At 54.9% G+C, this 23,495-nt stretch overlaps 3 protein-coding genes across 10 annotated transcripts in view; all 3 read left to right on the plus strand.

Moving 5' to 3' along the window:
* The window catches only part of FRMD8 (FERM domain containing 8), a 27,724-nt gene extending 20,485 nt beyond the window's left edge, over positions 1-7,239 (plus strand). Inside the window, 1 exon segment of the mRNA XM_085535361.1 lies at positions 409-7,239. Coding sequence (XP_085391487.1) covers positions 409-420 — 12 coding nt within the window. The 3' untranslated portion in view covers positions 421-7,239.
* Positions 1,418-9,653, plus strand: LOC146751173 (uncharacterized). Of its 7 annotated transcripts, XM_085535423.1 has the most exons (3): positions 1,418-8,301; positions 8,433-8,894; positions 8,961-9,653. In XM_085535423.1, exons 2-3 carry the CDS (start codon positions 8,823-8,825, stop codon positions 9,495-9,497), a joined length of 609 nt encoding a protein of 202 aa, XP_085391549.1. In that variant the 5' UTR covers positions 1,418-8,301; positions 8,433-8,822; the 3' UTR covers positions 9,498-9,653. The 7 variants fall into 7 exon arrangements, with proteins under 7 accessions (XP_085391549.1, XP_085391548.1, XP_085391545.1 ...); XM_085535422.1 differs by having other exon boundaries at positions 1,418-9,059; positions 9,126-9,653; XM_085535419.1 differs by having other exon boundaries at positions 1,418-8,597; positions 8,631-9,653.
* A 2,944-nt stretch (positions 9,654-12,597) lies between these two features.
* Positions 12,598-21,657, plus strand: SCYL1 (SCY1 like pseudokinase 1). 2 transcript variants are annotated; one of them, XM_085535425.1, is made up of 4 exons: positions 12,598-13,025; positions 17,326-17,466; positions 20,366-20,482; positions 21,438-21,657. In XM_085535425.1, exons 1-4 carry the CDS (start codon positions 12,915-12,917, stop codon positions 21,624-21,626), a joined length of 558 nt encoding a protein of 185 aa, XP_085391551.1. In that variant the 5' UTR covers positions 12,598-12,914; the 3' UTR covers positions 21,627-21,657. The 2 variants fall into 2 exon arrangements, with proteins under 2 accessions (XP_085391551.1, XP_085391552.1); XM_085535426.1 differs by having other exon boundaries at positions 12,600-13,025; positions 21,442-21,657.
* Positions 21,658-23,495: the final 1,838 nt, after the last annotated feature.

A 23,495-nucleotide genomic window follows, 5' to 3' on the forward strand; every position in this document is an offset into this window, starting at 1 on the left:
TAAAACAAATGATGTTTTTGTAAGAAAATACGATGTTTTTTTTCTTCAGAGTCTTTCTGAGTGTAAAAGGCCCTTCAGGTGACTCCCGGGGAGTCATTTCTGAAGTAAAAAGTGTCTTTTTGGGGCTGTTTTTGTGCTAAAAAACATGAATTATCCCAGCGAGACTTTAATAGTAATGTTAAATATGGGATAATAGGCTATTTTTGCTTTTTAATTGGGGTTTTTAGGGTGTGTTTGAGCAGGAATGTGCAAGTCACGTTGCAGCCATGGGGTTGATCCCACTCTGGGGCTTTGGGGTGATGGGAGGACCAATAAAAATGGGGAAAAAATGGGGTTTTTAATCACAAAATGCTCCATCAGAACAATAGAAACCGATTAACAACAGCGTTTTTCTCTCTGGTTTTACAGGAAACGCCTTGAAATCCGATATGGAAAAGGTCCCCGGTGCCGCCCGCGTCGTCAGAGCATTAATTAACGTTAATTGAGGACTAATGAGAGGTCTGGTGTGTTTTTGGGGTGTCTTTAATCTTAGGGTGTTGTTACCTGGAGCGGAAATGCCCCTAAAATGCATTAAAACGGGGTTCGGTTTCCCATTTAAAGGGCCAAGCGTGGCTGCAGCGTGACTCAGCACTGCTGCAGAATGGGCTGAAATAGGGATATTTTGGTGCTTTTTGGGCCAAATTGAGTGAGAAGGGGCGGATGGGATGGTAGGGTAAGAACGGGGATGGGAAACTGCTGGGAAAAGAGGGAATTAAATGGGGGAAAATAAAGAGTTTTCAGCGTTTTCCAACTCACCGAGTGAAATGAGTGAGGGAAAAAAAAAGGTCAATTTTGGGGTGTTTTCCTTTGTTTAAAAAGGAAAGGGGTTGGATTTTTAACCCCCATCCCAAAGATTTGGGGCCTTTTTTGTTGTTGGGGGGGGGTTGGCAAAATGCAGTGGGGATAAAAACGGGGGAGGGGGAATAACATGGGAATAAAAGGAGCAAAAACAACAGCGAAAACGCTGGAAAATGGCGTCAGAAAAAGGACGGAGGTGTTTAAAATGGGGGGAGGGGGGGGAAAAAAGGGGGAAAGGAGAAAAAAATAGAGTGAAATTTAACCCTTCCCATAGTGAAACAAAGGAGGCTGACGTCGTTCCAACAGCAGCGGTTTGGGGGAGGGGGGACACTCCATAAAAATAATAAAATAATAATAATAATAATGAATAATAATAAAAGAGGCTTTGTCGTGCATGAAGAAGGGGTGGGGGGTGGCTTTTTCTTTCTTTTTTCTTATATTTTAGGACATTTTGGGGGCGTTTGGGGGACTATTTTACCACCTGCCCCCCCCCTTCCCTCCTCCTCCCCCCCTCCTGCGGAGGCAGAGCCGCAGTACAGCAGCTCAGCCCTATAAAGCTCCACCCCGGCTCGGGGTGTGCAGGGGGAGCAGAGAGGCAGAGGAGCAGGGAAGAGCTGCAGAAAAAAAAAGAAAATGACTGAATTTGGGCAATTTCTGAGATTGGAGGTTTTTGGGAGAGGTGCAGCGGCTCTGATTGGCTCTGCAAGCTGTTTGCTTATTGCTCTGCTTTCCCCTTTTATTCCAGATGGGGCTTTGAGATGAGGAAAAGGAGAGAAGTGAGGAGAAAAATGTGAGCGTGGAGGAGCGGCAGGGAGAGCAAGCGAGATTTGAGGTGAAAACGTGGCTTTTTTAATCAGCCGAATGGGGGCAGAAAGAGAAGGCTGAGCTTCAAATTGGAAGCTGTGGAGCGAAAGCTTTGGCTCTTAAGAGAAGATGGATGGATGGATGGAAGGAGGAGAAATGGAGAGCGAAGAGGAAAGGGAGAAGTGAGCAAGATGGAGGAAACAAAACTGGGTGGCAGTGCGGAAATGGAAGGAGGTGCAGAGCGAGGTGAGCGACGGCTTCACGCCGACGTGGCCCCAAGCCCGGCCCCCCCATGGCAACACAGCCAAAAAAGCTGCGTTCTTAACCCAAAACGTGGCAAGAGGAGGAGGAGAAAAGGCGTTTTGGTCCCCGTTGGAGCTGTTTTGGGGGCGTTTTAGGAGAATTTGGCATTTCGGAGCCGGGAAGAGCGGAGGCGGCGACGAGGCAGGGAGGATTTAGAGGAGAAAAAAGGACTTTTTGGTTCAAAATACGTATTGGGGTCCGTAGGACGGAAGGTGGAGGGCAAAATGGAAACGGGAGCAAAAGAGGAAATAATGGCCAAAAAAACAATGAAAGAAAGGAGGAAACGATGGAAAGAAAAAGACAGAAGAGAGGAGGAAATAATTGGGGGGGGAAAAGGAAAATTGGAGATTAATGGAAAAAAAGAAGAGGAAAAAATAGGGAATAATAGAAAAAAAGAGAAGTAGAAATGGAAGAGAAGATTGGGGAAAAAATGGAAGAGAAGCAGAAAATAGAAAATTATAGAAAATAGAAAATGATAGAAGATAAAATGGAAGATTAGGAAATAATAGAAAAATAAGGGAGGAAATTGAAGATTAGAAAACAGAAAAAATAGAGAAAATTGGGGAAAAATAGGAAAAAAAAGAAGAGAAAAGGAGAAGTAGAGAAGAATAGAAAGTGAAGAAATGGAAGAATAGAGAAAATAGGAAAAATAGAAGAAAATTAGAAGAGAGGAGAAAATAGAAGAAAAGCAGAAAAAATAGAAGAGGAAATAGGAAAAAAAAGAGAGAAGGTAGAAAATAAGAGAAATGAAAGAAGGCAATAGAGAAATGAAGTGGAAAAGAAAGAAAATGGAAACAAAAAGTGAGTTAGGAAAACGAGAAAATAGAAGAATACTTAAAAAATAGGGGAAAATCCAAGAAAATAGAAAAAAATGAGCATAGGAAAAAGGAAGGAGATGGTAAAGAGGAAAATACAAGAAGAAATAGGGAAAATAAGAAGAAAATAGGGAAAAAAGAAGAAAATAGGCAAAAAAATAGAAGAAAATGGGGAAAAATAAGCAAGAAAATAGGCAAAAGAAAGAAGAAAATAGGGGAAAAATAAGCAAGAAAATAGGCAAAAAAAAAGGAAGAAAATAGGCAACAAAAAAAAAAAAGAAGAAAATAGGGGGAAAATAAGGAAGAAAATAGGGAAAAAAGAAGAAAATAGGCAAAAGAAAAAAGAAAAAAAAATAAGCAAAGAAAAAAGAAAAAATATGCCAAAAGAAAAAAAAAATAAGCAAAAAAAAAAAGAAAAGAAAAAAATAAGCAAAGAAAAAAATAAGCCAAAAGAAAAAAATAAGCAAAAAAAAAAAGCAAAAAAAAAGAAAATAAGCAAAAAGAAAAAAGAAAATAAGCAAAAAAAGAAAATAAGCAAAAAAAAAAGCAAATAAAAAAGAAGAAAATTGGGAAAAAAGAGGAAAATAGGAAAAAAAAGAAGAAAACAGGGAAAAAATGAGAAGAAAATAGGCAAAAAAGAAGATAGAAAATAGGGAAGAAAAAGAAGAAAATAGGGAAGAAAATAGGCCAAAAATAAAGAAGATAGAAAATAGAAGAGGGAAATCAGGATGAGAGGAAGGAGAGAAGAGAGGAAGATAGAAAAGCAGCCAATAGAAGAGGCGGCCGAGCGAGGATTGGTTACAGCCCGGATGGAAGCTTTAAATTGGGGAAGAAAAGAGGCATTTTGGTGAAGAATAGGGGCCCAAAGGAGAGAGAAGATGTGGAAAGAAAGCAGAGAGAAGGAATGGAGGAAGAATAGGGCCCAAAGGAGAGAGAAGATGGTGGAGAAAAAGCAGAGAGAAGGAATGGAAGGCAATGAGGTGAAGCAGCCGGAGCGTGGTGAGGCTGGAGGCGGAATTCATCGAATCAGAGGAAACGGCCCCAAAAAGGAGAGGCGCGGTGAGGCCCCTTAATGGGGCAGAAAGGGGGGGGAGGGGGAGGGGGGGTTGAGGGGGCTCTTATCGTTTCAGGCACTACTATGGCCACAAAGCACCCCTGGAATTGCCCAACGTTGGGGTAGATTTGGGGATAAAAAAATCAACGGAAATGGTGAATATGTTTTAATTATTATTATTTTTATGAGGGGGGGTTGGGGGAAGAAAAACTTAACAGGAAAAAAAAAAAAAAAAAGAATGTGGAAAAGTATGAATTCAACCCCAAATCCAACGTCATCACGCTCCGGCTGTCAAGTGTTGTAGGTACCAGTGGTGCGTCTCAGAGTAAGTGCCGAATCTTTGGGATTTTAAGCCCAAAATGTCGTGTTGTTGATAGGGGCGGGGGGGGGATGGGGGGAGCAGGTGGGGAAAGGAGGATAAAAAATGGTGGAAAAAGGGAAAAGTGCTGTTTTCTTTTGTGTTGTTTTTTTTTGTTGGGGGGGGGGTGTTCGAGTTTGTTTCCCCTCCCAGGTTGTGGCAGCGCCAAGAGACAAAAGTGGAGGAGCAATTAATAAGTAACAAAAAAAAGGCAATTTAAGATAATAATGATGAGAAAAAAAAAAGATGAGGAAATAAAAACTATGGACCCTCAGGATTGAAAGATTTGAGCCGAGAAAGGGGAAAAATCTCAGCATCCAGGAGCTTTTCTGCAGGGAGATTTGAGGATAAAAGCCACAGATTTGGGTAACTGAGACTCTCAGAAGTAAGATGATGATTATTATTTTTTATAATCGTTGAAATTTTGGGGGCGTTTCTCTGTATTTTTTGACTTGATGGAGGTCAGGATTGTGCTGTGGGGGGGGGGATGTATGTTGGGGGGGGGGCGGTGTGTTTTGGGGTGTTTTCCGCCCTTTTTGCAGATGCCAGTGATTGATAGGATACAGCTTTTGGAAGAACAGATTGTGTGGAAAAAGCCGCTTTTTGGCCCCCCCAAAAAAAGAGGAGCTTGGAAAATCAGGAAGAGAAACTTGTACCAGGAGCTTCGCTTATAACAAAAACAGAGTAACATTAAGAAATGCACCCAAACTGCCCCAAAATGGCAGCGGGTGGGGAAAGGGGGAGGAGGAGGAGGGGGGGGGGGAGGGGTTAATATTCTGTGTTTTCAGGTTTTTCTCCGTAAAAGGCAACAGGAAGCTTAAATTTAGGCTTTATGCCCCCGAACCGTGAGTTGTAAACGTAGGGAAGGGAGCGAGGAGGGGGGTTTGGGGTGGAAAATGGGGCAAAAAAACCCCCAAAATGGCTCATGTTTGTGATGATGGCGGAAAGGATGCGCGCGTGGACCGGATTCCCTTAAATTCACCCAAAACCATCCTAATTCTGTGAGCGGCTGCGACGCGTTTTGGGGGGAAATCCGGTGTTTTTGGAGGTTGGGACGCGCGGGAGGAGCCGGGTGTGTTGGGACCCCGATTCTGTTTGAAATTGCCCCAAAAACAACCCCTCCCACCCACCACCCACCCCCATCTCCTCCTCCTTTCCGACGCGAGGGGTGTGAAAAGGGGAGCGATTGTGGCTGAAGTAGCTAAAAGGAGCGTTTTTACCCCAAACGGGGGCTGACGTTGAGGGGGGGGGGATTCTGTCTCGTAGGTGTTTTAGCCTTGAACCGTCGGATTTTGAGGGCAAAAAAGGCAAAAAGCAAAGGGCGCTGGGTGTTGGCAGCAAAGGGATCTTCGGCACAGATCAGTGAGAGCACCAAAACTGCGGGAATTTGCCCCAAAACCGAGGCAGCGTGGACTCCTGAGGCGAAAAGGCAGAGAGAAACACGGCAGCAAAACCATCTCCCCCATAAAAAATACAAAAAGCTACGTATAGGATAAGGGAGGAAAAAAAATAGGTATTTGTGCTGTTTTTCACCCAAATTGGAGATGTGGGTGGATTCGGGGCGATGGCGTTAGGTTCACCCAGGGGTGGGTCGGCCCCATTTCAGCCCTAATTTTGCTTGTTTTCTACCCATTTGAGAATGAAAAACAAACGGTGGCAGGAAATGCCCCCCCAAAATGGCTGGAAATGGCCCCAAAATGGCCGAAAATGGCCCCAAAATGGCCAGAAATAACCCCAAAATGAGCGGCCTGCACAGCAGTGTGCAGCTCCATGCCCTTCAGCGGGCATTGAAGTGAAAGAAGTCACTTTTTGGTGTGCATTGAGGGGAGGGGGGAGGTTTGTACCCATTTCCCAGTTATTCTCCCCAAAATGGCAGTGGTGTTGTGGGGTTTATTTTTAGGGGGGGGGGGTCTGTTGTGTTTTGTTGTTTTCTTTTCTCTCCCCCCCCCCTCGTTTTCTTGCTCTCCATTGAGGCAGCTTCGCAGCGACATAAAACAGCCCCAAAACAACCCAAAGAGAGGAGAAATGCTTAAAAAAAAAGATATAAAAATTAGAAAAAACAAAACTATTTAAAAAAAAAAAACACCAAAAACCCCAAAAAGAGCACAAAACCCCTTAAAAAAGAGGCAGAAAATATCCAAGGGAGCGGAGTAAGTACCTGCGGCGCGGTCACGCCGGCCCCATACCCTGCTTTTTGGGTCCTTTTCCTTCGTTTTGTGTTGTTTTTTCGTCACACCGGTCCCAAAAAGCTGCTTTCTGAGCCCATTCTGTGTTGGGGCAGCAGCGACGCTCTCACGACGCACCCAAAATGTTGCTTTCTGCGCCTGTTTCGCCGCGAGCTTCACCCCCAAAACGCCCATTTCTGAACCCGCTTCGCGCTGGCGCCGTGTGACTGACCCAAAATCCCACTTTCTCAGCCCATTTTACATGTGTGGCTGACCCAAAATCCCTCAGCCTGTTTTAGACACGTGGCTGACCCAAAATCCCCCTTTCTGAGCACGTTTTGGACACGTGGCTGACCCAAAACCTCCCTTTCTGAGCCCATGTTAAGACATGTGGCTGACCCAAAATCTCTTTCTGAGCCCATTTTAAATGTGTGGCTGACCCAAAATCCCTCATTCTAAGCCCGTTTTGGACACGCGGCTGACCCAAAATCCCCCTTTCTGAGCCCATTTTGCGCCGGGGGTGCATGGCTGACCTAAAATCCCCCTTTCTGCGCCTGTTCCGGACGCGTGGCTGACCTGAAATCGTGCTTTCTGAGCCCATTTTGCGCCGGGGACGCGTGGCTGACCCCAAATCTCTCTTTCTAAGCCCATTTAGCGCCGGGGGAAGCGCGTCGGACCCCAAATCCCTCTTTCTGAGCCCGTTTCGTGCTCTGAGCCCATTTCTTACGTCTGTTCTGCGCTGGGGATGACCCAAAATCGCGCTTTCTGAACCCGTTTTGCGCCGGGGTAATAATAACTCCTAAAAACACCCCAAAAGGCCCCAAATAAAGTGGGGTGGGGGTGGGGCGGCGCGCGCCTTCTCCCCATGCGACCGTAGGCACCGAAAACATCCATTGACCAAAACCTCAACAAATCACCCCAAAACAAACCAAAACCTCTTCAACCTCGAATCGACGCCGAGAAACCCCCGATGTGTGTCCGCCGAGTGACTTTGATTTTGGGTCAGTTTCATGGAGATTGGGTAATTTTAAGGGGGTGGTTCAAACCCTTGACGCCGGCGTATGAAAATGCCATTTTTTTTGGCGTTGTTGACGGAAATAGTCGTTTTTGGGGGTGGTTTTGGGGGCACGCGGTGGGGGGGTGTCGCCATTGCCTTCCAGGAGGTGACGGCGCAGCCGGACCCGCGGCGGAAGCAGCCAGGTGATCACCTTTACTTCCTTTAACCCCAAAACCTCACTAAATCACCCCAAAATCTGAGCTCAGCCTCCCCCTAAATTCAAGCCAACCCCCTTCATATAGAACTATACCCACCGACATCACCCACAATGGGCAACGGGGGCCCCCCCGGCTTCACGCTTTACCCCCCCTCCCATGCCCTCAAATTGGGTTAAAACACAACAAAAAAGGGGTCGGGGTTTGGTGGGGGGACCCCATGATGCCCGGGGGGGGTTCCAAATTGTCCTTAATTTCCCTCTTTTCACTTTAAAAACCATATTTTAACACCCCCCATTCCCCTCCCCGGGCCAGGTTTTCTTTTCCTGAGCAACTCTGTCGTTGTCTCAGGTTTTGCTTTTCTCCTTCGGGCCACAAAAATGAGCAAAATAAGGCCAAAAAAAAGCAAAAGGCGCCGGTGGTGGCACTCCCTGAGGGACGGGGTTCGAATCCCCGCGGCGCCGCTGCTGGCCTGGCCCTGAGCTGCTACTGTCGTGACATGGAGACACTGTCGTGACATGAGGATGGAGGTAACGGGACACTAATAGGTCCTGGTGTGATGGAAGGATTGTAGGACCTGACATGAAGGTCCTGTTGTATAAAGACTATCATTGTATGAAGGTCCTATTGTATAAAAACTATCATGACATGAAGGTCCTGTTGTATAAAGACTATCGCGACATGAAGGTCCTGTTGTATAAAGACTATCGTGACATGAAGGTCCTGTTGTATAAAGACTATCGTGACATGAAGGTCTTGTAGTATAAAGACTATCGCGACATGAAGGTCCTGTTGTATAAAGACTATCGCGACATAAAGGTCCTATAATATAAAGACTATCGTGACATGAAGTCCTGTCATATAGAGACTATCGTGACATGAAGGTCCTGTTGTATAAAGACTATCGTGACATGAAGGTCTTGTAGTATAAAGACTATCGCGACATGAAGGTCCTGTTGTATAAAGACTATCGTGACATGAGGGTGTTGTTGTATAAAAACTATCGTGACATGAAGGTCTTGTAGTATAAAGACTATCGCGACATGAAGGTCCTGTCATATAAAGACTATCGTGACATGAAGGTCCTGTTGTATAAAGACTATCGCGACATGAAGGTCCTGTTGTATAAAGACTATCGCGACATGAAGGTCCTGTCATATAAAGACTATCGTGACATGAGGGTCCTGTTGTATAAAGACTATCGCGACATGAAGGTCCTGTTGTATAAAGACTATCACGACATGAAGGTCTTGTAGTATAAAGACTATCGTGACATGAAGGTCCTGTTGTATAAAGACTATCGTGACATGAAGGTCCTGTTGTATAAAGACTATCGCGACATGAAGGTCCTGCCTTATAAAGACTATCGCGACATGAAGGTCCTGCCTTATAAAGACTATCGTGACATGAAGGTCTTGTTGTATAAAGACTATCGTGACATGAAGGTCCTGTTGTATAAAGACTATCGTGACATGAAGGTCCTGTTGTATAAAGACTATCGTGACATGAAGGTCCTGTCATATAAAGACTATCGTGATATGAGGGTCCGATCATATAAAGACTGTCGTGACATGAAGGTCCTGTTGTATAAAGACTATCGTGACATGAAGGTCCTGTTGTATAAAGACTATCGCGATATGAAGGTCCTGTTGTATAAAGACTATCGTGACATGAAGGTCCTGTTGTATAAAGACTATCGCGATATGAAGGTCCTGTTGTATAAAGACTATCGCGACATGAAGGTCCTGTTGTATAAAGACTATCGTGATATGAAGGTCCTGTTGTATAAAGACTATCGTGACATGAAGGTCCTGTTGTATAAAGACTATCGTGACATGAGGGTCCTGTTGTATAAAGACTATCGCGACATGAAGGTCCTGTTGTATAAAAACTATCGTGACATGAAGGTCCTGTTGTATATAGACTATTGTGACATGAAGATCCTATAATATAAAGACTATCGCGACATGAAGGTCCTGTTGTATAAAGACTATCGCGACATGAGGGTCCTGTTGTATAAAGACTATCGCGACATGAAGGTCCTGTTGTATAAAGACTATCGCGACATGAAGGTCCTGTTGTATAAAGACTATCGCGACATGAAAGTCCTGTCGTGACATCTGGGTCCTGGTGGGATGAGCCCTCAGGAGGGGGGTGCTGGGTGCTGAGGAGGGGGCGGACCCCACACAGCTCTGAGGGCCATCACATGACCTATATCGCGACAGAGGGACCCTGTCGCGACACAGAGACCACGTGACGACGCCACATGACCTATATCACGACATAGGGACCCTGTCGTGACATAGAGATCACGTGACAGCACCACATGACCTATATCACGACATAGGGGCCTATGATGGGCCATGTATCGCAACGAGGCCCCTTCATATCGTGACCAGGACCCCCATATCGCAATAGAAACTCCCATATCTCAATAGAAACCCCCATATCGCGATAGAAACCCCCATATCGTGATAGAAACCCCCATATCGCGATAGAAACCCCCATATCGCAATAGAAACCCCCATATTGCAATAGAAACCCCCATATCGCGATAGAAACCCCCATATCGTGATAGAAACCTCCATATCGCGATAGAAACCCCCATATCATGATAGAAACCCCCATATCGCGATAGAAACCCCCATATCGCGATAGAAACCCCCATATCGCAATAGAAACCCCCATATCACGATAGAAACCCCCCATATCGTGATAGAAACCCTCATATCGCAATAGAAACCCCCATATCGCAATAGAAACCCCCATATCTCAATAGAAACCCCCATATCGCGATAGAAACCCCCATATCGCAATAGAAACCCCCATATCGCAATAGAAACCCCCATATCGCGATAGAAACCCCTATATCACAATAGAAACCCCCATATCGCGATAGAAACCCCCATATCGCGATAGAAACCCCCATATCGCAATAGAAACCCCCATATCGCGATAGAAACCCCCATATCTCAATAGAAACCCCCATATCTCAATAGAAACCCCCATATCGAGATAGAAACCCCCATATCACAATAGAAACCCCATATCGTGATAGAAACCCCCATATCGAGATAGAAACCCCCATATCGCGATAGAAACCCCCATATCGCGATAGAAACCCCCATATCGCGACAGAAACCCCCATATCGCGATAGAAACCCCCATATCGCGACAGAAACCCCCATATCGCGATAGAAACCCCCATATCGCGACAGAAACCCCCATATCACGATAGAAACCCCCATATCGCGACAGAAACCCCCATATCGGAATAGAAATAGATGGGGTTAATATGGTTAATGCGGTTAATGGGGTCGAGGGGTTAATTAATGGGGTTAATGGGGTTAATTAATGGGGTTAATGGGGTGAATGAATGGGGGCAGTGGGTATGAATGGGGTCAGTGGGTATGAATGGGGTGAATGGGGTTAATGGGGTCGAGGGGTTAATTAATGGGGTTAATGGGGTTAATGGGGTTAATTAATGGGGTTAATGGGGTGAATGAATGGGGGCAGTGGGTATGAATGGGGTCAGTGGGTATGAATGGGGTTAATGGGGTTAATGGGGTTAATGGGGTCGAGGGGTTAATTAATGGGGTTAATGGGGTTAATTAATGGGGTTAATGGGGTGAATGAATGGGGGCAGTGGGTATGAATGGGGTCAGTGGGTATGAATGGGGTTAATGGGGTTAATGGGGTCGAGGGGTTAATTAATGGGGTTAATGGGGTTAATTAATGGGGTTAATGGGGTGAATGAATGGGGTCAGTGGGGTTAATGGGGTCAGTAGGTGAATTAATGGGGTTAATGAATGGGGTTAATGGGGTCGGTGGGGTTAATGGGGTTAATTAATGGGTCAGTGGTTGTATGAATGGGGTCAATGGGGTTAATGGGGTCAGTGGGGTTAATGGAGTTAATGAATGGGGTCAATGGGTATGAATGGGGTTAATGGGGTTAATGAATGGGGTTAATGGGGTTAATGGGTATGAATAGGGTTAATGGGGTGAATGAATGGGGTCGGTGGGGTTAATTAATAAGGTCAGTGTGGTTAATGGGGTCTGTGCGGTTAATGAATGAGGTCAGTGGGGTGAATGAATGGGGTTAATGGGGTTAATGGGGTCGGTGGGTATGAATGGGGTTAATGGGGTTAATGGGGGTTAATGGGGTCAGTGGGTATGAATGGGGTTAATGGGGTTAATGGGGTCGGTGGGTATGAATGGGGTTAATGGGGTAAATGGGGTTAATGGGGTCAGTGGGTATGAATGGGGTTAATGGGGTTAATGGGGTCGGTGGGTATGAATGGGGTTAATGGGGTTAATGGGGTCGGTGGGTATGAATGGGGTTAATGGGGTCAGTGGGGTGAATGAATGGGGTTAATGGGGTTAATGGGGTTAATGGGGTCAGTGGGTATGAATGGGGTTAATGGGGCTAATGGGGTTAATGGGGTCAGTGGGGTGAATGAATGGGGCTAATGGGGTTAATGGGGTCAGTGGGGTCGGTGGGTATGAATGGGGTTAATGGGGTTAATGGGGTCGGTGGGTATGAATGGGGTTAATGGGGTTAATGGGGTTAATGGGGTCAGTGGGTATGAATGGGGCTAATGGGGTTAATGGGGTTAATGGGGTCAGTGGGTATGAATGGGGCTAATGGGGTTAATGGGGTCAGTGGGTATGAATGCGGTTAATGGGGTTAATGGGGTTAATGGGGTCGGTGGGTATGAATGGGGTTAATGGGGTTAATGGGGTTAATGGGGTCGGTGCGTATGAATGGGGTTAATGGGGTTAATGGGGTTAATGGGGTCAGTGGGTATGAATGGGGTTAATGGGGTTAATGGGGTTAATGGGGTCAGTGGGTATGAATGGGGTTAATGGGGTTAATGGGGTTAATGGGGTCAGTGGGTATGAATGGGGTTAATGGGGTTAATGGGGTTAATGGGGTCAGTGGGTATGAATGGGGTTAATGGGGTTAATGGGGTCAATAGGGTCAGTGGGGTGAATGAATGGGGTTAATGGGGTTAATGGGGCCAATAGGATCAGAGCGCTGTAATAAAGCCCATTAAACTCACTTCCGGCTCCATTGTCACTTTCGCGACCCCAAAATCCCATTTTCTCACCCCAAAATCCCACCTCGTCTTATCTGACGTCACATCCTTGCGCGCTTACGTCGCATCCTTGCGTGCTGACGTCACCTCCTCGCGCCGTGACGCCGCATCCTGCCACGTCACCACGTCCGCCGGAAGCTCCGCGTCGCGCTCCGTGACGTCACATCCGCGCGACGCGGCTGCGGCCTAGCGTCCCCACAGCGCTGCGCTCCGCCGCCCCCGGTTCGTTCCCCGGTCGGTTCCTTTATTGACCCCCCCCCCGGCGCCATGTGGTTGTTCGGCCGCGACCCCGTCCGGGATTTCGGCTTCGAGATGGGGGCGGCCGAACCGGACCCGGAACCCAACGGGGTTTGGAAGAGGATGAAGGGACACCGCAAGGTACCGGGGTAAAGGGGGGGGGGGGATGGAGGACAGGCCTGACCCGGCTCGGTTCGGTTCGGTTCGGTTCGGCTCCACTCGGTTCGGTTCGGTTCCGTTCGGTTCGGTTCGGTTCGGTTCCGTTCGGTTCGGTTCGGTTCGGCTCCACTCGGTTCGGTTCGGTTCCGTTCGGTTCCGTTCGGTTCCGTTCGGTTCGGTTCGGTTCGGTTCGGTTCGGCTCCACTCGGTTCGGTTCGGTTTGGCCTGGCCCGGCTCGCTTTGGCTCAGCTCGACTCGGCCCGGCTCGGCTTCACTCGGTTCGGTTCGGCCTGACCTGGCTCGGTTCGGCCCGGCTCGGTTCGGTTTGGCTCCACTCGGTTCGGTTCGGTTTGGCTCGGCCCGGATCGGCTCGGCTCCACTCGGTTCGGTTCGGCCCGGCTCCACTCGGTTCGGCCCGGCTCGGTTCGGTTCGTTTCGGCCTGGCTCGGTTCGGCCCAGCTCGGCTCCACTCGGTTCCGTTCGGCCCGGCCTGGCTCGGTTCGGCCCGGCTCGGCTCGGCTCCACTCGGTTCGGTTTGGCCTGGCCCGGCTCGGTTCCGCCCGGCTCGGTTCCGCCCGGCTCGGCTAAGCCCGGCTCGGTTTGGCTCGGCTCGGCTCTGCTCCACTCGGTTCGGTTCGGTTTGGCCTGGCCCGGCTTGGTTCGGCTCGGCTCGCTTTGGCTCAGCTCGGCTCAGTTCGGCCTGGCTCGGTTCGGTTCCGCCCGGCCCGGCTCGGTTCGGCTCGGCTCGCTTTGGCCCAGCTCGGCTCGGTTCGTTCGGCCCGGCCCGGCTCGGCTCCACTCGGTTCGGTTCCGTTCGGTTCGGCTCGGCTCGGTTCCGCTCGGCTCTGCTCGGTTCGGCTCGGCTCGGCTCGGTTCGGTTCGGCCCGGTCCATATCCGTGTCCATATCGCACGGCCCCGTATCTCGAGTCACCCCCATCCCTTCCGTGCCCCCCCATCCATTCTATGCCCCCCCCCCCATCCTTTCTGTCCCCCGCCCCCTCTGTGCCCCCCCATATCCCCCCATACCCCCTATATCCCCATCAACCCCCGTATCCCCCCTACCCACCCTGCCTCCCCACCCCCCCATATCCCCAAGCCCCCCATATCCCCCCTGCCCCCCCATCCCCCTACCCCATATACCCAAGCCCTCCCATATCCCCAAGCCCCCCCATCCCCCCCCATATCCCCCCAATATCCCCAAGCCCCCCCATACCCCCTACCCCCCCATATCCCCCCCATCCCCCACCATATCCCCTACCCCCCCATATACCCCCTACCACCCCATATCCCCAAGCCCCCCATGTCCCCCTTGCCCCCCATCGCCCCCCATATCCACCCCCTATATCCCCAAGCCCCCCCATGCCCCCCCCATATCCCCCCCCCCATATCCCCAAGCCCCCCCATATCCTTCCTACCCACCCTGCCCCCCTTATCCCCAATCCCCCCCATGTCCCCCCTACCCCCCATATCCCCCCCAAATATCCCCCCTACCCACCCTGCCCCCCATTCCCCCTATATCCCCATCGCCCCCCATATCCCCCCTACCCCCCCATATCCCCCCCCCCATATCCCCCCATATCCCCCCTACCCCCCCATATCCTCAAGCCCCCCATGTCCCCTCTGCCCCCCCTCCCCCCCATATCCCCAAGCCCCCCATATCCCCATGCCCCCCCATATCCCCCCTACCCACCCTGCCCCCCCTTTTCCCCCCCCATATCACCAAGCCCCCCATGTCCCCCCTACCCCCCCACCACCCCCCATATCCCCAAGCCCCCCATGTCCCCAAGCCCCTCCATATCCCCCCTACCCACCCTGCCCCCCCATCTCCCCCCATCTCCCCCCATCCCCCCCATATCCCCAAGCCCCCCCTACCCCCCCTGCCCCCCATCCCACCCCATATCCCCCCTACCCACCCTGTCCCCCATCCCCCCCCATATCCCCAAGCCCCCCATATCCCCCCCATATTCCCCCTACCCACCCTGCCCCCTCATCCCCCCCCATTTCCCCATACCCCCCCATATCCCCAAGCCCCCCATATCCCCCATACCCCCCCATACCCCCTCATATCCCCAAGCCCCCCATATCCCCCATACCCCCCATATCCCCAAGCCCCCCATATCCCCAAGCCCCCCCATATCCCCCCTTATCCCCAAGCCCCCCATGTCCCCCCTGACCCCCATCTCCCCCCATTCCCCCCACATACCCCCCCACTCCCCCATACCCCCCCATATCCCCCATACCCCCCCATATCCCCAAGCCCCCCATATCCCCCCTACCCCCCATGTCCCCCCCCCACCCCCCATTCCCCCCCCATACCCCCCATATCCCCAAGCCCCCCCATATCCCCCCCATATTCCCAAGCCCCCCCATATCCCCCCTACCCCCCTATATCCCCCCCCCATATCCCCAAGCCCCCCATGTCCCCCCACCCCCCCTATATCCCCATCTCCCACATGTCCCCCCTACCCCTCCCATCCTCCTCCATATCCTGAATCCCCCCCATATCCCCCCTGCCCCCTCATCCCCCAATATATCCCCAAGCCCCCCATGTACCCCCTACCCCCCCATATCCCCAAGCCCCCCCCAAGCCCCCCATACCTCCCCTGCCCCCCCATCCACCCCATATCCCCAAGCCCCCCCATGATCCCCCTACCCCCCATCCGCCCCATATCCCCAAGCCCCCCATGTCCCCCCTACCCCCACCCCCGATTCCCCCCCCATATCCCCAAGCCCCCCATATACCCACCCCCCATATCCCCCCCCCCGTATCCCCAAGCCCCCCATGTCCCCCCTGCTCCCACATCCCCCCCCATATCCCCATCCCCCCCATATCCCCAAGCCCCCCATCTCCCCACCCCCCATATCCCCCCCCCCGTATCCTCAAGCCCCCCCATATCCCCCCCCATATCCCCAAGCCCCCCATGTCCCCCCATCCCCCCCATATCCCAATGCCCCCCCATATCCCCCCTACCCACTCTGCCCCCCTTTTCCCCCCCCATATCCCCAAGCCCCCCATGTCCCCCCACCCCCCCCATATCCCCAAGCCCCCCATGTCCCCCCTACCCCCCCATATCCCCCCTACCCACCCTGCCCCCCCATCTCCCCCATCTCCCCCCATCCCCCCCATATCCCCAAGTCCCCCATATCCCCCCTACCCCCCCTGCCCCCCATCCCACCCCATATCCCCCCTACCCACCCTGTCCCCCATCCCACCCCATATCCCCAAGCCCCCCATATCCCCCCCATATTCCCCCTACCCACCCTGCCCCCTCATCCCCCCCATATCCCCATACCCCCCCATATCCCCAAGCCCCCCATATCCCCCCCATATCCCCAAGCCCCCCCATATCCCCCCCCCATATCCCCAAGCCCCCCCATATCCCCCCCCCATATCCCAAGCCCCCCCAATATCCCCCCTTATCCCAAGCCCCCCATGTCCCCCCTGACCCCCATCTCCCCCCATTCCCCCCCCATACCCCCCCATATCCCCCATACCCCCCATATCTCCAAGCCCCCCCATATCCCCCATACCCCCCCATATCCCCCATACCCCCACACTCCCCCATCCCCCCCATATCCCCAAGCCCCCCCATATCCCCAAGCCCCCCCATATCCCCCATACCCCCCCATACCCCCCCATATCCCCAAGCCCCCCCATATCCCCCATACCCCCCCATATCCCCCATACCCCCCCATATCCCCCATACCCCCCCATATCCCCCATACCCCCCCATATCCCCAAGCCCCCCCATATCCCCCATACCCCCCCATATCCCCCATACCCCCCCATATCCCCAAGCCCCCCATATCCCCCATACCCCCCCATATCCCCCAGCCCCCCCATATCCCCCCTACCCACCCCATATCCCCAAGCCCCCCATATCCCCCATACCCCCCATATCCCCAAGCCCCCTCATATCCCCCATACCCCCCATATCCCCCCCCCATATCCCCAAGCCCCCCCATATCCCCCATACCCCCCCATATCCCCAATCCCCCCCCATATCCCCATACCCCCCCATATCCCCCATACCCCCCATATCCCCCATACCCCCCCATCCCCCCCCATATCCCCAAGCCCCCCCATATCCCCCATACCCCCCCATATCCCCAAGCCCCCCCATATCCCCCATACCCCCCCATATCCCCAAGCCCCCCCATATCCCCCATACCCCCCCATATCCCCAAGCCCCCCCATATCCCCCATCCCCCCCCATATCCCCCATACCCCCCCCGTTCCCCCCCTATATCCCCCCCATAACCCCCCCATTCCCCCCCCAGTCTGACCTGCAGCCGGTGACGGTGTTTGTTCACACTCTGGGCTCTGGGGACCCCAGTGACACCCCCAGAGCTCGATGTGCCCTGAGACGATTCCGGACCCTGAGACACCCCAATATCCTGGGCTACATCGACAGCCTCGAGGTAATGGGGGAGATGGGGGGGTAGGGGGGTAGGGGGGCATGGGGGGTGATGGGGGGGGTGGGGGACATGAGGGGGTAGGGGGGACATGGGGGGATATGGGGGACTTGGGGATATAGGGGGCGATGGGGGGGTAGGGGGGACATGGGGGGGCTTGGGGATATGGGGGGGTAGGGGGGTAGGGAGATATAGGGGGGATATGGGGGGGATGGGGATATGGGGGGGATGGGGGGTAGGGGGTACATGGGGGGGCTTGGGGATATGGGGGGGATGGGGGGGTAGGGGGGACATGGGGGATGGGGGGAGATGGGGAGTAGGGGGGACATGGAGGGGATGGGGGGAGATGGGGGGTTAGGGGGGGACATGGGGGGCTTGGGGATATGGGGGGGGATGGGGGGGTAGGGGGGACATGGGGGGGCTTGGGGATATGGGGGGGGTAGGGGGGTAGGGAGATATAGGGGGGATATGGGGTGGATGGGGATATGGGGGGGGATGGGGGGTAGGGGGGACATGGGGGGATATGGGGGGCTTGGGGATATGTGGGGGGCTTTGGGGAGATTGGGGGTAGGGGGACATGGGGGGGGATATGGGGGGTAGGGGGGGATATGGGGGGGATGGGGGACATGGGAGGACAAGGGGATATAGGGTGAGGGGAGATTGGGGGTAGGGGGGAGATGGGGGGTAGGGGGATATGAGGGGGCTTGGGGATATGGGGGGGTAGGGTGGGTAGGGGATACATGGGGGGACATGGGGATATAGGGGGGATATGGGGAGTAGGGGGGATATGGGGGGGCTTGGGGATATGGGAGGGATGGGGGGTAGGGGGGACATGGGGGATGGGGGGAGATGGGGGGTAGGGGGGGACATGGAGGGGCTGGGGGATATGGGGGGTTAGGGGGGACATGGGGGGCTTGGGGATATAGGGGGGAATGGGGAGGTAGGGGGGACATGGGGATATAAGGGGGGATAGGGGGGTAGGGGGGACATGGGGGGGCTTGGGGATATGGGTGGGGGAGATGGGGGGGTAGGGGGGAGATGGGGGACGATGGGGGGCAGGAGGAATATGGAGGGGCTTGGGGGGTAGGGGGGATATAGGGGGGGATGTGGGGAGATGGGGGGTAGGGGGAGATGGGGGGACATGGGGATATAGGGGGGAATGGGGGAGGTAGGAGGGACATGGGGGGGGTGGGGATATAGGGGGGGTGGGGGGTAGGGAGGACATGGAGGGGCTTTGGGATGGGGGAATAGGGGGGACATAGGGATATGGGGTCTATGGGGGGATATAGGAATATGGGGGTCTATGGGGGGATATAGAGATAGGGGGGCTATGGGGGGTGGGGGGGGACATAGGGATATGGGGGGAACATAGGGGGATATGGGGGGACATAGGGATATGGGGGGGGCTATGGGGGGATATGCGGGGGGGGCATAGGGGGAATATGGGGATGATATGGGGGGCTATGGGGGGACATAAGGATATGGGGGGGGGCTATGGGGAGACATAGGGATATGGGGGGGCCATAGGGGGGGTATGGGGGGCTATTGGGGGACATAAGGATATATGGGGGGGATATGGGGGGCTATGGGGGGACATAGTGCTATGGGGGGGTACATAAGAGATATGGGGGGCTATTGGGGGCTATTGGGGGACATAAGGATATATGGGGGGGATATGGAGGGCTATGGGGGAGGATATGGGGGGCTATGGGGGTCATAGGGATGGGGGAGGCTCTGGGGGGATATGGGGGGTCTATGGGGGGACGTAGAGATGGGGGAGGCTATGGGGGGCTATTGGGGGACATAAGGATATATGAAGGGGATATGGGGGGCTATGGAGGGACATAGAAATAGGGGGGGTATGGGGTGGTATGGGGGGGACATAGGGATATGGGGGAGGGCTATGGGGGGACATAGTGCTATGGGGGGTTATGGGGGGCTATGGGGGGGCTATGGGGGGACATAGTGCTATGGGGGGGCTATGGGGGGGCTATGGGGGGACATAGTGCTATGGGGGGGCTATGGGGGGCTATGGGGGGCTATGGGGGGGCTATGGGGGGACATAGTGCTATGGGGGGGCTATGGGGGGGCTATGGGGGGACATAGTGCTATGGGGGGGCTATGGGGGGACATAGTGCTATGGGGGGGGTATGGGGGGACATAGTGCTATGGGGGGGCTATGGGGGGTTATGGGGGGCATAGGGATATGGGGGGGCTATGGGGATATCAGGGGACATAAGGATCTGAGGGGGGATATGGGGGGCTATGGGGGGACATAGGGATGTGGGGGGGGATATGGGGGGACATAGAGATGAGGGGGGCTATGGGGAGATATGGGGGGGGACATAGGGATATGGGGGGGCTATGGGGGGACATAGGGATGTGGGGGGGGACATGGGCTATGGGGGGGGAACATAGGGGGATATGGGGGGCTATGGGGGGATATTGGGGGACATAAGGATATATGGGGGGGCTATGGGGGGATATAGGGATGGGGGGGACATGGGGCTATGGGGGGGCTATGGGGGTTAGGGGGGGACATAGTGCTATGGGGGGGTTATGGGGGGCTATGGGGGACATAGGGATGGGGGGGGGTCTATGAGGGGATATGGGGGTGACATAGGGGGGATATGGGGGGCTATTGGGGGACATAAGGATATGGGGGGGCTATGGGGGGGCTATGGGGGGCTATGGGGGGGTTATGGGGGGACATAGTGCTATGGGGGGCTATGGGGGGGTTATGGGGGGCTATGGGGGGGTTATGGGGGTGTCATTGTGTGCTTGCCCCCCCCCTTACCCGCAGACCGAGCAGTGTCTGTATATGGGGGGCTATGGGGGGGTTATGGGGGGCTATGGGGGGGTTATTGGGGGTGTCATTGTGTGCTTGCCCCCCCCCCACCCGCAGACGGAGCAGTGTCTGTACCTGGTGACCGAGGAGGTGACGCCGCTGCGCTGCCACCTGCGGGACGGGGGGGGGGCACCCAGCGAGGAGGAGGCGGCCTGGGGGCTGCAGCAGCTGCTGGTGAGATATGGGGGGGGGTCATGTGTGATTGGGGGGGCTGCAGCAGCTGCTGGTGAGATGTGGGGGGGGGACACACATATGGGGGGGGGGGGTGAGATGGATTGGGACTGGGGGGGGGATGGATTGGGATTGGATTGAGATTGGGGGGGGATGGATGGGGGGGGGGTTATTTGGGATTGGGGGGGGATGGATTAGGGGGGCCTGCAGCAGCTGCTGGTGAGGGGGGGGGCACATATGGGGGGGGTCAATTGGGATTGGGGATGGGGGGGGCTGCAGCAGCTGCTGGTGAGGGGGGGGGGGTCCCAATGGAGGGGGGGGGTCATCTGTGATTGGGGGGGTGGGGGGGGTATGGATTGGGGGGGTGTTGGATTGGGGTGGGGGTTGGGGGGGGGTCCTGATAATTGGGGGGGGGGTGGGAGATGGATGGGGGGGGGGGCTACATCAGCTGCTGGTGGGGGGGTCTGGGGGGGTATATGGAGCTGGGGGGGTCCTGGTGATTTGGGGGCTGGGTTGGGGGGTTTGGGGGGGGGGATGGATGGATTGGGCTCATTCTACACCCTGGGGGGGGGTCCTGTCCTATACGACCTATAGGGGTCCTATAGGATATAATAACACCCCCTATATAATATATAATAACAGGCCCCCCCCCCCTTTATTTCCCCCCCCCCCCCAGACAGCTCTGGCCTTTCTGTCCCACTCTGGTCTGGTTCATGGTGCTGGGGGGGTGGGGGGGGGGGTTCTGTCCTCACCCCCACCCCTATAATAACAGCCCCCCCCCCCCTTTATTTCCCCCCCCCCCCCAGACATCTCTGGCCTTCCTGTCCCACTCTGGTCTGGTTCACGGTGCTGGGGTTGGGGGGGGGGGTTCTGTCCTCACCCCCACCCCTATAATAACACCCCCTATATAATATATAATAACAGCCCCCCCCCCTTTATTTCCCCCCCCTCCCCCCAGACAGCTCTGGCCTTCCTGTCCCACTCTGGTCTGGTTCACGGCGCTGTGGGGCTGGACGCCATATTTGTGGACCCGGGGGGGGAATGGAAATTGGGGGGGTTGGAACAAGTAGGGGGTGGAGGGCAGGAGCCCCCCCCCCCCCAAAACACACCAATGAAGCACCCCGACCTCAGGACCCCCCCGAAATAAGTGGGGGGGCAACGGGAAGGGTGAGCCGTGGTGAGTGAGGGAAGGGGGGGGGGGGTCTATTTGGGGTGGGGGGGGGCAGTGGGGTGTATTAAGGGGGGGGGGGTAGGGGTGTCTATTGGGGGGGGGGCAGTGGGGTGTATTTGGGGTGGGGGGCTGGTGGGTGCTGGGGTGGGGGGTTGGGGGGTGCTGGGGGGGGCAGTGGGGTGTATTAAGGGGGGGGGTAGGGGGGTTTATTTGGGGGGGGGCAATGGGGTGTAATGGGGGGGGCAGTGGGGTGTATTAAGGGGAGGGGTAGGGGGGTCTATTTGGGGTGGGGGGGGCAGTGGGGTCTATTTGGGGTGGGGGGTTGGGGGGTGCTGGGGGGGGCAGTGGGGTGTATTAAGGGGGAGCTTGGGGGGTGTATTTAGAGTGGGGGGGGCAGTGGGGTGTATTAAGGGGGGGGCAGTGGGGTGTATTGGGGGTGGGGTGGGGGGCAGAGGGATGTATTTGGGGTGGGGAGTTGTGGGGTGCTGGGGGGTGTAGGGGGGTCTATTTGGGGTGGGGGGGGTAGGGGGGTGTATTAAGGGGGAGGTAGGGGGGTGTATTTGGGGTGGGGGGGCAGTGGGATGTATTAAGGGGGAGAGTGGGGTCTATTTGGGGTGGGGGGCAGTGGGGTGTATTAAGGGGGGAGGTAGGGGGGTCTATTGGTGGGGGGGCAGTGGGGTCTATTTGGGATGTGGGGGGTAGGGGGGTCTATTTGGGGTGGGGGGGGCAGTGGGGTGTATTGGGGGGGCAGTGGAGTGTATTAAGGGGGAGGTGGGGGGTGTGTATTTAGGGTGGGGGGGGCAGTGGGGTGTATTAATGGGGGGGGTAGGGGGGTGTATTTAGGGTGAGGGGAGCAGTGGGGTCTATTTGGGGGGGGTGGGGGGTGCTGGGGGGGTAGGGGGGTCTATTTGGGGTGGGGGGGGGCAGTGGGGTGTATTAAGGGGGGGGGGGGTAGGGGTGTCTATTGGGGGGGGGGGCAGTGGGGTGTATTTGGGGTGGGGGGCTGGTGGGTGCTGGGGTGGGGGGTTGGGGGGTGCTGGGGGGGGCAGTGGGGTGTATTAAGGGGGGGGTAGGGGGGTTTATTTGGGGGGGGGGCAATGGGGTGTAATGGGGGGGGCAGTGGGGTGTATTAAGGGGAGGGGTAGGGGGGTCTATTTGGGGTGGGGGGGGCAGTGGGGTCTGTTTGGGGTGGAGGGGGGGCAGTGGGGTGTATTAAGGGGGAGGTAGGGGGGTCTATTTGGGGTGGGGGGGGCAGTGGGGTCTATTTGGGGTGGGGGGTTGTGGGGTGCTTGGGGGGGGCAGTGGGGTCTATTTGGGGTGGGGGGGGTAGGGGGGTGTATTAATGGGGAGGTAGGGGGGTGTATTTGGGGTGGGGGGGGGGCAGTGGGGTCTATTTGGGGTGTGGGGTTGGGGGGTGCTGGGGGGGCAGTGGGGTGTATTAAGGGGGGGGGGTAGGGGGGTGTATTAAGGGGGGGGTAGGGGGGTGTATTTGGGGGGGGGGGCCAGTGGGGTGTATTAAGGGGGAGGTAGGGGAGGTGTATTGGGGGGCAGTGGGGTCTATTTGGGGCGGGGGGGGGCAGTGGGGTGTATTGTGGGGGCAGTGGGGTGTATTAAGGGGGGGGTAGGGGCGTCTATTGGGGTGGGGGGGCAGCGGGGTGTATTAATGGGGAGGTAGGGGGGTCTATTTGGGGGGGGGCAGTGGGGTGTATTAAGGGGGGGGTAGGGGTGTCTATTGGGGGGGGCAGTGGGGTCTATTTGGGGTGGGGGGGGCAGTGGGGTGTATTAAGGGGGGAGGTAGGGGGGTCTATTGGTGGGGGGCAGTGGGGTCTATTTGGGATGTGGGGG

This window comes from Coturnix japonica, unplaced genomic scaffold (assembly GCF_054131305.1).
Source record: "Coturnix japonica strain WE unplaced genomic scaffold, WE-NBRP24 Scf120, whole genome shotgun sequence".
Classification (NCBI taxonomy): domain Eukaryota; kingdom Metazoa; phylum Chordata; class Aves; order Galliformes; family Phasianidae; genus Coturnix; species Coturnix japonica.